This window comes from Pongo abelii, chromosome 21 (assembly GCF_028885655.2).
Source record: "Pongo abelii isolate AG06213 chromosome 21, NHGRI_mPonAbe1-v2.0_pri, whole genome shotgun sequence".
NCBI classification, from domain to species: Eukaryota; Metazoa; Chordata; class Mammalia; order Primates; family Hominidae; genus Pongo; species Pongo abelii.
In genome coordinates this window covers 40,101,026-40,113,130 of record NC_072006.2, presented here as the reverse complement: position 1 = coordinate 40,113,130, position 12,105 = coordinate 40,101,026, and the positions used below count along the sequence as shown (strand labels likewise).

The 12,105-nt window shown below is 46.2% G+C and overlaps 1 protein-coding gene across 7 annotated transcripts in view; it reads right to left on the bottom strand.

Moving 5' to 3' along the window:
• Positions 1-12,105, bottom strand: part of PHF20 (PHD finger protein 20) — a 181,864-nt gene that overhangs the window by 7,755 nt on the left and 162,004 nt on the right. For all 7 annotated transcript variants that reach the window (XM_063720639.1, XM_063720641.1, XM_063720640.1 and 4 more), the window contains 3 exons: positions 11,451-11,646; positions 3,193-3,604; positions 1,257-1,440 (listed from right to left, as the gene is read on the bottom strand). In XM_063720639.1, the coding sequence (XP_063576709.1) occupies positions 1,257-1,440; positions 3,193-3,604; positions 11,451-11,646 (792 nt within the window). The remainder of the gene's footprint in view (positions 1-1,256; positions 1,441-3,192; positions 3,605-11,450; positions 11,647-12,105) is intronic.

Sequence of the window (12,105 nt, the reverse complement as noted above, 5' to 3'; positions counted from 1 at the left end):
TTCACAGACAGTGGCATCAGTTACAATTCCTTTTTTTTATTTTTTTAGAGACAGGGTCTGTGCTACACAGGCTGGAGTACAGTGGCATAATCACAGCTCACTGCCGCCTCCAACTCCTGGGCTCAAGCAGTCCTCCCGCCTCAGCCTCCCAAGTAGCTGGGACTACACCCCTACACTTGGCTAGTTTTTTATTTTTTTGTAGAGACTGTGATGCCCAGGCTGGCCTCAAGCAATCCTCCCACCTTCACCTCCCAAAGTACTGGGATTATAGGTGTGAGCCACCACACCCAGCCTAGGTCTTGCTGTCTCTCTCAGTGTCCTCCAACGGGGCAACCCTTTTTCCAGTCTAGCCAGATCATCCACCCTGAGTCCTCTCCAGTAGGAAACACTCTCCTTAAAGCTCAACTTCAGTCTCAGGAGTTTTAGGAAGCCCTCCTGTTAGCACTGTCCTCCTCTGGCATGACATCAGCCACATGTGTCCCAGCCACACCTCATGGCCTCGCTTGTATAACACATGGCATTTTCTCCTGAGTTATTTCATGTATGTTTTATATTCCCAGTTACGTAAAAAATCATAGCCAGACTGTACCCAGAATCCTCAAACAACATTTCTTTCTTAACTGGGCTCCATTTTTAACATGAAAACAAATAATTAGGGAATATTTCAACAACCAAAACCGTCAACTTCCTGGAGAGAGACTGAACTTGATCGTGTTCATCATCACAGGTTTGATCCTCCAGGCCTGTCTGTAACCACCAATATCTGGAAGGAATACCCGGGGCTATACAAATGACTCAGGCAAATTCTCAAATCTCTACTGGCTTACGAGGAGAAAGCTTCATTTTGGATTTTATCAAAGATTGGAATAAGAGGTTTTTCAGATTAAATCCTCAGATATCCTAAAACTCAAGTCAAAATTTTAATTTCTCACATAACTTGTTTGTAAATATTGGCTTAGATCACACATTTCCTGCAAGCAGGACTGCCAGTTGCCCTCTCTCTGCATACTCAACTTTACAGAAGGGATCAGACAAGTGAGGCAGGACCCAACATCATGCAGATCTTGTGCCTGATAAATACTAAAAGTAAGGATCATCCATCCTGAGGGGAGAATGGAGGTGGGGAGAGGCTGAAAAGAAGAGAAGCAAAGAGTACAGCGGTCCCTGTAAACTCAGATTGGGGGGTTCAGAAAGCAGCTCGTCTAGGGGTGCTCGAGTGCATGCCAATGCACAGAGGGCCAAGGAAGGAGCCCTACCATCCAACTCCTTCTCAATGGAGTCCATCCTGTGCGTAACTTCATCCTGAAGAGACTCCACATGGGTCAGCAGGTTAAACTGCCACTGGTGCTGGGAGCTCAGCAGCCCCTCTCCACCTCTGTCCAGCAGCTTCCGAGCAGGGGCTTCTTCTGGTAGGGCCTTTTTGGAGACATATTCCTTCACCTGGGGATGCAATGGCATGGAAATTACTGAATGGAGATAGCCCCTGGCCCATTTTTCAACCAGCCAGCATTTCCAGCCATCTGAAATACTAGCTGCAGTTTCAATACTCCAAATCCCTACCTCCCTTTCCTATTTCCCACTTAGGAACTGGGCAGAAGCTTGCCCACTGTACCAATTCCAACTACCTCAGGGTAGCACTCTAGAGCTCAGGGGACCCACAGCTGCTTCCTACTGACTGGGCCAATGTCCTAGCCTAAAGTAAACCTCACAGAATGGCTTCCAGAGCCCTGAGAGCTAATTAGAGCAGGGCTAGTGCAGACAAGGGTTAGTACATGGGAGTCACACCAACGTGTTTCAAGTCTCAGCTCCATCTCCTGCGAATGTGCGAGTCTGGATGGACTACTTCCTGTCTCTGAGCCTCTGCTTTCTTGGTGGGAGGATGGGGGTACTAAAACCTATTTGGAAGGTTCATGAGGATGAAATAGGGTAAGGCACATAAAAACAAGGCCAGCTTACAGTCAGCTTACCATCAATGGGAGAGACTGTTAGCCCTGGTTGCTTTGCTGAGGCCTAGTATTTCCTGGCTTTGTTTTATGTGCCAGGTAACTCTAGGAAACCTGCCTGATCCACAGGACCACAAACCTTTTCTAGGATTTGGTAACTCAACCTTTCATTCATCCATTTGAAATGAAATAGATTCTAGCCAATATTTATTTAGTACTTACTATGTGCAAAACAATGTACTGAGGGATTTTCACAAATATGTTCCACAGTAACTGAGGGGCCTTCACTGGCCCCATTCTACAGGCGAGAAAACAGGTCTGGTCAGGAAGGTGAAGTAACCCGCTCAGAATCACACAGTAAGGGGCTGAGCTCAGAACTGAAACTGCGTCTGTCTCAAAAGACTGTGTCCTTACCACCTTGCCCAACACTGTTTAGACATAGTCAAGGGCACAAAGATGAATGAGGTACAATCCCCTCCCTTGAGGGGCTTGTAATCTAGGATCCCCTTGGCACTATGCAGCAATGTATTTAACGCTGGTGACACCAACCTGCAGGAGAAAGTCTGGGAAGTAAGGATGATGAGGCAGAGAAACTCTCAAATCATACAAAGCTTCACTGACAACTGAGGACAGGGCACAATGAGCCTAGTGAGCAGTTAAGAGATGAAAACATCGGCAATGAGGTGACACAAGGGGGTTCTAGAAGAGAATGACTTGAATAACAAAAAACCACAAGTGACTCTTGGGAAAACTGATGAAACCAGCAATATTTTGACAAAGTGTACCATTTTTACCACAGGGCTTCAAAGTTAAAAGTCAAAATAAATCTATCATACAACTGGATTGAAAAAATTCTGCCTAACAAAACATTTGACTCATTGTTTGCTCATGCTAAGAATTAACATCTAGGTGCAATTATAATGCAAACTGCCTTAAAGAAAAGATGAGTTTTCCTAACCCATTTCTCCTTGCTACTTCCCACCTCTCCCTCCTTCCACACCCACGCCCCCACCCCATGCGCCACACTTGACTATGCCATTTTGTGGGTGCTTCCTGGAATGAAGGATCTTTGGCTTAAGTGGGCTCTCCTAACTTTGCATCCATTTTGGCAAACCAAAAAATATCTATGGTAAGCAAATTTAAATACAGTTTTATTAATAAATATCTTCCATAGAGCATTCAAACTAGGAGGATAACTTACAAGCATACACGCAATGAATGAAGAACAAGTACAAGGGCAGCCACATACCTTTGGGGAGCTGGGTTTGGGGTCACTGTCCCCCTTGCTCCTGTCTTGGTCTAGAGGCCAGCCCAGGCGCGGGGAAAGGGAATCATCGCCGTTCTCATGGAGGGGGTTGACCGCATCATCGAGGGCAGAGCCCCTCGTCTCCACCACCAGCTTCTGCTCCACGGCAGGGTAATAGGCGCGGGGCTTCTGGTAGCAATGCTCACTGGTGATATAGGATTCCTCCACAGAACGCGGCAGGGGCAGGGCCAGGGGCCTGGGCTTCTCCACTGCCCCGTTCAAAGTTCTATAGCTTGGAGCTTCCTCCTTGCTCCTGGTGTCAGTGACAGGGATGTTTCTGAAATGAGATCTCCCCTCCCCTGAGTGCTGTTTCCAAGGCTGGCACCACAGCGGCAGATCAGGATGCTCCCGGCTTCTGTTGAAAGGACAAAGAGGGCATGGGCTTTGGAGTAACTGGCACCATTGCAAGGGTTCTCAATTCCTAAATACTCTCCCAGTAGGGACAGGAGCTCCACCTGCGCCATCTGACCACACACTACCACTTGCTAAACAAGAGGGAATGTGAATCCGTGGTCTCCTAGGAGACCACGCCTTAGTGAGCTCCCACTGTGGTCACACACAGTGAGTGGGACTGGACTCTCAGTCAGAAGACCTGACTGGATTTCAACTCTGGGATAACTCACTCAACCAGCATCATTCCTACTTCCTCCTCTGTGAAACTGGGCTAATTATCTGTCTGATCTGTCTGCTATTGTAAACCAAAAATAAAATTCTAAGCCCCTCAACCAACGTGAATGGACCCCTCCTCTTGGCCAAGAGCATTCCAACATTAACCTGAAACACTAGTTCAGGCCATGATGGGAAGGGAGTCAGACAAGCCACATTATACCCTTCTCCCTTTGGAATTCATGCACAACTGACCAGCATTAACATTAAAACGGGCCGGGCGCGGTGGCTCACGCCTGTAATCCCAGCACTTTGGGAGGCCGAGGCGGGAGGATCATGAGGTCACGAGATCGAGACCATCCTAGCTAACACGGTGAAACCCCGTCTCTATTAAAAATACAAAAAAAATTAGCCGGACGTGGTGGCGGGCGCCTGTAGTCCCAGCTACCCGGGAGGCTGAGGCAGGAGAATGGCGTGAACCCAGGAGGCAGAGCTTGCAGTGAGCTGAGATTGCGCCACTGCACTCCAGCCTGGGCGACACAGCAAGACTCCGTCTCAAGAAAACAACAACAACAACAACAACAACAAATTAAAACAGAGACCCTAAGACTGACAAAACAGACTGTTTGTAGCAATTAAGATACCAACATAACAGATAGCAGGTACTGAAAGAAATCAAAGTATTTTACCCCAAAATATATTTCTTTGACATATTTTGAACTAGCCCTGGAAGCTGTCTCTTGTGGGGAAATCTACATTCTATAGACAACCCCCTTTCCTTTCCAGGTCCTTTCCTGATCCAGGAGAAAATTAAGGAAGAGTCTGGCACCTTTTTAGGTCTGATAAGAAACATCTACAATCTATTCTCTCTGAAGCCTGCTACCTGGAGGCTTCATCTACATGGTAAGAACCTTGGTCTCCACAACCCCTTATTTTAACCCAGACACTCCTTTCTTTCTTTCTTTCTTTCTTTCTTTTTTTTTGAGACGGAGTTTAGCTCTCGTTGCCCAGGCTGGAGTGCAATGGTGCGATTTTGGCTCACCGCAACCTCCACCTCCCAGGTTCAAGCAGTTCTCCTGCCTCAGACTCCCAAGTAGCTGGGATTACAGGTATGCGTCACCATGCCCAGCTAATTTTGTATTTTTAGTAGAGATGGGGTTTCTATATGTTGGTCAGGCTGGTCTCCAACTCCCGACCTCAGGTGATCCACCCACCTCAGCCTCCCAAAGTGCTGGGAGCCCAAAGGCGTGAGCCACCGAGCCTGGCAACTGGCCTTTAGATAATAACTTAACTCTTTCAACCAATTGCCAATCAGAAAATCTTTGAATCTACTTATGACCTGGAAGCCCACCCACCCCTCAAGTTGGTCTGCCTTTCTGGACCCAACCAATGTACTTCTTATATGTATTGATGTCTTATGTCTCCCTAAAATGTGTGAGACCAAGCTGTATGTAGCCTGACCACCTTGGGCTCATGTTCTCAGGACTTCCTGAGGGTGTCTCACAAGTCAACGTCCTCATATTTGGCTCAGAATAAATATCTTCAAGTATTTTACAGAATTTGACTCTTTTTGCCAACACCATCAACCACTGAGTTTCATAACAATTAAGTGAATTAACGGTGGTAAAGTGCTCTTCAAATGTGACTTACTAAAAATAACCTTAACTCATTAATAAACAGTCACAATGATCCCAGCATGTAATGGCATTCAATTACAAAAATGCAATGATTACCCAGGGGTAAAAAAATAAAATCAACTGTCCTTTATGTATAGGTCATTAATGATAAAGCTTCTAAAAATTATTCTGAAAATTTATTCTCACCATTCCAAAGAAAAAAGTTTGTTATTAAAGAAAACAACAGGGATTCTTATCCTTTTTAGGGCCACAGACTCCTGTGAGCATCTACTGAAATCTGTGCCTCCATGTATGTGCACATAAAATGCTGTGGATGCCTTCCTGTACCTTCCTGTGAAAGTGGAAGTGGTCATATACATGAAGCATAGAGTGATGTTACAGAACTAAAATTCTGCTCCCAAGGGCCTGCAACTATCCCGTCTCAGCTCTCCCACTCCAGCAATCCCATACCACTGCTAGCCACTGAGGAAGAGGGGAAACAATTGGCATCAATTGTTTGGGATACCTCCAGACAGGGTATCAGCCTGTCCCAGGAGCCTACCCAGGACCCAGACACACCACTAAAATCACAACTGCTCAGGGGAAATGGGAGTCATTGTTAACTTTCAGGTCCACTACCTGTTAACATGGAACACACGAGCCATAGTACAGACCTGCTCTTTATTAAAAAAACCGTTAAAGTCTTTGCTTCCTGCCACCTACAATTTTCATCCTTCCAACTGGCATCTGAAGATGCTACTCCTCACAAGCATGACCCTGCCATTTCCTTGTAAGCCCTGTCAATCATGAAGAAGGTAAGCACAGCCATCCAGGCCATGTTTTTTATAATGACAGATGCTCTGAAGTTACTCCCAGTTTTATTGTTTGTCTTTGAAAATAAATTCACCAGGTCACTGGGGAACAGTATTTCTGAGAATAAAGACCCAGAGCCCATGACAACAGAGACCATCCATGAATACAGAGACATACTGGGGCCACCTTCCCCTTTCCAGGATCTTTTCTCCATTTGTAATAAGTACCAAGATCTTCCTATGCCCTCTTCTGAATTGCTAGAAGACAGATTTAATTCTACTACAAACAAAGTCATTTCTCTAAAGATGGAGGATCTAGATGAGGATTCAGAAGGGACAAGGGGCTAGGCACGGTGGCTCATGCCTGTAATCCCAGCAGTTTAGGAGGCCGAGGCAGGCAAAGCACTTGAGCCCAGGAGTTTGAGACCAGCCTGGGCAACATGGCAAAACCCAGTCTCTACTAAAAATATGAAAACTAGCCAGGTGCGGTGGTACATGCCTGCAATCCCAGCTACTGGGGAGGCTGAGGCATAAGAATCGCTTGAACTCGGGAGGCAGAAGTTGCAGTGAGCCGCGATCGTACCACTGCACTCCAGCCTGGGTGACAGAGTGAGACCCTTGTCTCAAAAACATAAAAAAGAAAGGGCAAGGCTTCAGAATATGGGCCAGGGCCAGGGCCAGGAACACTGGCATTTCAGTAAGAAAAAAGAGAACAGCATCTGACAGAACCCTCAAATGAAAAGAAATGCAGGCGCCTATAGTCCCAGCTACTCAGGAGGCTGAGGTGGGAGGATAACAATTATTATTTTTAAAAAGTTCAGCCCTATTAAGACTGTCGAGAAGAAAATAATAAAAATATAAGAAATATGAGCCAGACACAGTGGCTCACACCTATAACCCCAGCACTTTGGGAGGGCAAGGCAGGTAGATCACTTGACCAGCCTGGGCAACACAGAAAGACTCCATCTCTAAAAAAAAAAAACTAAATTTTTTAAAGAAATATAGCAAAGTTTACAATCAGGAGTAGCCCCTGAGGTTACCCAGGCACTCACGTGGACCACCATCCACCTACTTCATTTAATTGCTGCCATCTCATTAAAAACAAACTCATTTGGTTTATATGGGGTTAAGTTTTCCTGTTTCATGAAATGTGAGGACATAGCTAGTCTCTGACATCCTATCCAGGGCCGTCATTTGATTCAGTTCACCTCAACAGATTCTGTCACAACAACTACTAATTGCCCCAGCATCCAACCTCTCCTTCTCCTTTTATCCCCACCCCCACTCCTACTCCTAAGTATAAGCAGGGCCTGTGGCCACCTGCCCAGCCTGCCCTGCCATTAGGCCTGTCCATGAAACTATTTGCCCTCCCTCTTCTTTCTCTCTTTTCCCCCTCCTGGGGACTGGGGTAGAGCTGAGGTGCAGGTGAAACTGCTTCAACCATGCAAATGAGGGTATCCCAAGAGAATGCCAGAGCAATAAGACAAAAGGAACCTAAGACCATGCAGATAAGGGGAACCCTAAGAGAATGCTGGAGCCGTAAGACAGAAGGAAACAAAGTTCCCAACCCCACGGATGGAATCCTGGAGAAAGGTCTCCTACCTAGCCTAGATCCCTGCCTAGCCTTGAACCATTCATTTATATGAGAAAGAAACTTCTGTTTTGTTTGAGTCTCTATGTGGGGGGTCCTTGTTATAGCAGCTCAGCTTTTACCCAAACCAACACAGACCCTTGTTGAATGTTCCCTCCTCCCACCACCTTTGTCATGCAGATCTTAAAGCCAGGCCTCTGTGTGCCAGAGAGCACAAGAGGAAGCAGATTCCCATCTCACCATCTCAGGATCCTGATACTCCACTCTGCCTGACACCAGGCCTCCTCTAGGCCTAATCAGCACAAAGGAAATCCTATCCAGGAGCAGCCTATCAAGTCTTAACTCACTCATGGCACTAGTCTGCCACTGTTTACAACTTAAATAAAAGCAGTCCCTGACACAGACTATACTAAAACCAAAAGAAAGCTCACAAGGTCATGCAGTATCACATAGAGAGACAGTTAGAAAAGTACCTGACAGAGCCAGGATTTGGATTCTAGTCCAGGCTCCACCCATAGAAACCATGGAAGAGGCCTACCCCACTCAAGGCCCTGTTGCTGTATTTGGTAAAGTAGGGTAGGTGATAACAGCCAAGAGACCGACCGGGCGCAGTGGCCCATGCCTGTAATCCCAGCACTTTGGGAGGCCAAGGTGGGCGGATCACTTGAGGCCAGGAGCTCGAGACCAGCCTGGCCAACATGGTGAAACCCCGTCTCTACTAAAAATACAAAAATTAGGCCAGGCGCAGTGGCTCACGCCTGTAATCCCAGCACTTTGGGAGGCTGAGGTGGGTGGATCACAAGGTCAGGAGATCGAGACCATCCTGGCTAACACAGTGAAACACTGTATCTACTAAAAATACAAAAAAATTAGCCAGGCGTGGTGGCAGGCGCCTGTAGTCCCAGCTACTCGGGAGGCTGAGGCAGGAGAATGGCGTGAACCCGGAAGGCGGAGTTTGCAGTAAGCTGAGATCACGCCACTGGACTCCAGCCTGGGTGACAGAGCGAGACTCGGTCTCAAAAAAAAAAGAAATTATCCAGGTGTGGTGGCATGTGCCTGTAATCCCAGCAACTCGGGAGTTTAAGGCAGGAGAATCGCTTGAACCCAGCAGGTGGAGGTAGCAGTGAGCCAAGATCACGCCACTGCATTCCAGCCTGGGTGAGTGAGTGAGACTCTATCTCAACAACACAACAACAAAAAGCCAACAGACCCCAATAAGAGCCACGTGTTTATCACAGCTTACATGAAGTTGTGTCATCTGACACATAGAATGCAACCACAAGAGGAAATTCACACTAAATTTCATTCTCTGGCCACTAAAAGCCAGAAGTCCAGCTCCAAAAGGTTTAAAGCTCTTCTGTATGAGTAAACCACCAAGAGACATTTTTACTGAGCAACCACTGTGCTAGAGAATAGGCCTGCCAACAATATCTGTTCCAGCAGCTTTTTCAATTTTACCTTTTTTACCAATCAAGAACGTTTAGAATGAGCTGAGGCAAGCCCGGGCATGGTAGCTCACGCCTGTAATCCCAGCACTTAGAGAGGCCAAGACGGGCGGATCACCTGAGGTCACCTGGCCAACATGGTGAAACCCTGTCTCTACTAAAAATACAAAAATTAGCTGGGCATGGTGGCGGGCACTTATAATCTCAGCTACTCAGGAGACTGAGGCAGGAGAATCACTTGAACCCAGGAGGTGGAGGTTGCAGTGAACCAGCCTGGGTGACAGAGCAAGGCTCTGTTTCAGAAAAAAAAAAAGAATAAGCTGAGTTGCTTGAGCCCAGGAGTTTGAGGCTGCAGTGCTTGATGATCGCACCTGTGAGTAGCCACTGCACTTCAGCCTGGGAAATAAAGCAAGACTCTATCTCTCATTAAAAAAAAAAAAAAAGGAATATTTAGCATGAAAGGGATAAACAAAATGTGGCCTACACATAAAACAAGTTATTACTCAGCCTTAAAAAGGGAGGAAATTCTTACATATGCTATAACATGGATGAACTTTGAGGACACTATGCTAAGTGAAATAAGCCAGTCACAAAAAGACAAACACTATATGACTCCACTTACATGAGGTCTCTAGAGAAGTCAAATTCAGAGAGGCAGAAAGTAGAATACCGGTTGTCAGGGGCTTTGGGGAAAGGGAAATGGAGAGCTGTTGCTAAAGGGTATAGAACTTCAGTTTCACAAGGGTTTTAGAGACTGGTTGTAAAACAACGTGAATGACAACTGTGGAGAACTGTACACTTAAAAATGGTTAAGATGGGGCTGGGTGCAGTGGCTCACAACTGTAATCCCAGAAATTTGGGAGGCCGAGGTTGGTGGATCACCTGAGGTCAGGAGTTCAAGACCAGCCTGGCCAACATGGTGAAACCCTGTCTTAACTAAAAATACAAAAATTAGCCGAGTGTGGTGGTGTGCGCCTGTAGTCCCAGCTACTCAGGAGGCTGAGGCAGGAGAATCACGTGAATCTGGGAAGCGGAAGTTGCAGTGAGCCGAGATCGCACCACTGCACTCCAGCCTGGGCGACAGAGCGAGACTCTGTCTCAAAAAAAAAAAAATGGTTAAGATGGTAAATTTTATATTATGTATATCTGACAGCAATTAAAAACAAATAACATAACTCAGCCAGGTGCAGTGGCTCATGCCTGTAATCTCAGCACTTTGGGAGCCCGAGGTGGGTGGATCACTTGAGGTCAGGAGTTCAAGACCAGCCTGGCCAACATGGTAAAACCCCATCTCTACAGAAAACACAAAAAATTAGCCAAGCATGGTGGCATGCACCTGTAGTCCCAACTACTTGGGAGGCTGAAGTGGGAGAATCGCTTGAACCCAGGAGGTGGAGGCTGCAGTGAGCCATGATCTCACCACTGCACTCCAGCCTGGGCAACAGAGTGAGACTCCATCTCAAAAAAAAAACAAAAAAAAAACAAAAAAAAACCATTCAGAACTGTACGCCAAAACAAAAAACAAACCAAAATACACACACCATGTATTGATTCTAGTGGTGGCTTCACGGCTGCATACAATGTCAAAATTCAATGAACTTTTTTTTTTTTTTTTTTTTTGAGACGGAGTTTCGCTCTTATTGCCCAGACTGGAGTGCAATAGCACAATCTCAGCTCACCACAACCTCCACCTCCCAGATTCAAGCAATGCTCCCGCCTCAGCCTCCCAAGTAGTTGAGATTACAGGCGCACACCAGCACCCCCGGCTAATTTTTGTATTTTTAGTAGAGACAGGGTTTCACCATGTTGGTCAGGCTGGTCTCGAACTCCTGACCTCATGATCCACCCACCTCGGCCTCCCAAAGCACTGGGATTACAGGCATGAGCCACCATGCCCGGCCTCAATGAACTCTTAAAGTGGATGAACTTAATTATATGTAAGATATTACTCAATAAAGTTTTTTTTTTTTTTTTAAAGAATGTTTATCCTGTAACTGATAATTTTTAGTAAAGGTCTCAAACTCAGTTTTATGATTTGATTGCTTTGGTAGCTTTCCAATTTCTCAGATTTACCCAGCCCCCAGACCATGCCAAACCAGACTGCTCCCAGCACTGCAGGTGCCACACTTACTGCAAGATGCTCATCTTGAGCTGCAGGCCATGCAGAACCTCAATCACTCTCTGCACATCACCAAGAAGCTGGTGGGTGGCCACGATTTTCTTGGCATTCTGATGGGAGTAGTTCTCTTCTAGAAACGCCAGACCATGCATATGTCCCCTGCTCAGCCACTCCTTGTCATACCAGTACTTGAAGCCAGGCCTCTGACCTACAGCAGTGACAACAAGAGGGTTAAAACAAGGCCTGAAGGAAACCCAGGCCATTTTATCACTCTCACACAATTATCATACCAACTACTGGAAGAACAGATTAGTATATTCATTTTGTTCATTTATTCATCCAGTGTACATTTTCTTGGCACCTACAATATGCTGGGCTCTCTATTAGGTAGCAGGGATAAGGTAGTGAATAAGGCATGTACTTCCTCATTTCCTGGAATTGGCCAGAGGTGAGCTGGGCACCTGGATTATCTCTAAATTTAAATCATAATATTCTCTCCCCTACTTAAAACCTTCCACTGCCTCCTACTGCTCAAAGGAGAATACCTAAAGCCCTAACTCTCTAACTCTCGCTTACTGAGGCCCACAGGACCCAGTTCCTTCCTGTCTTCCCCTCCATACCCTTACACTGGCCTTATTTCAGTTTCTGAAACACATCAAACTCTTTC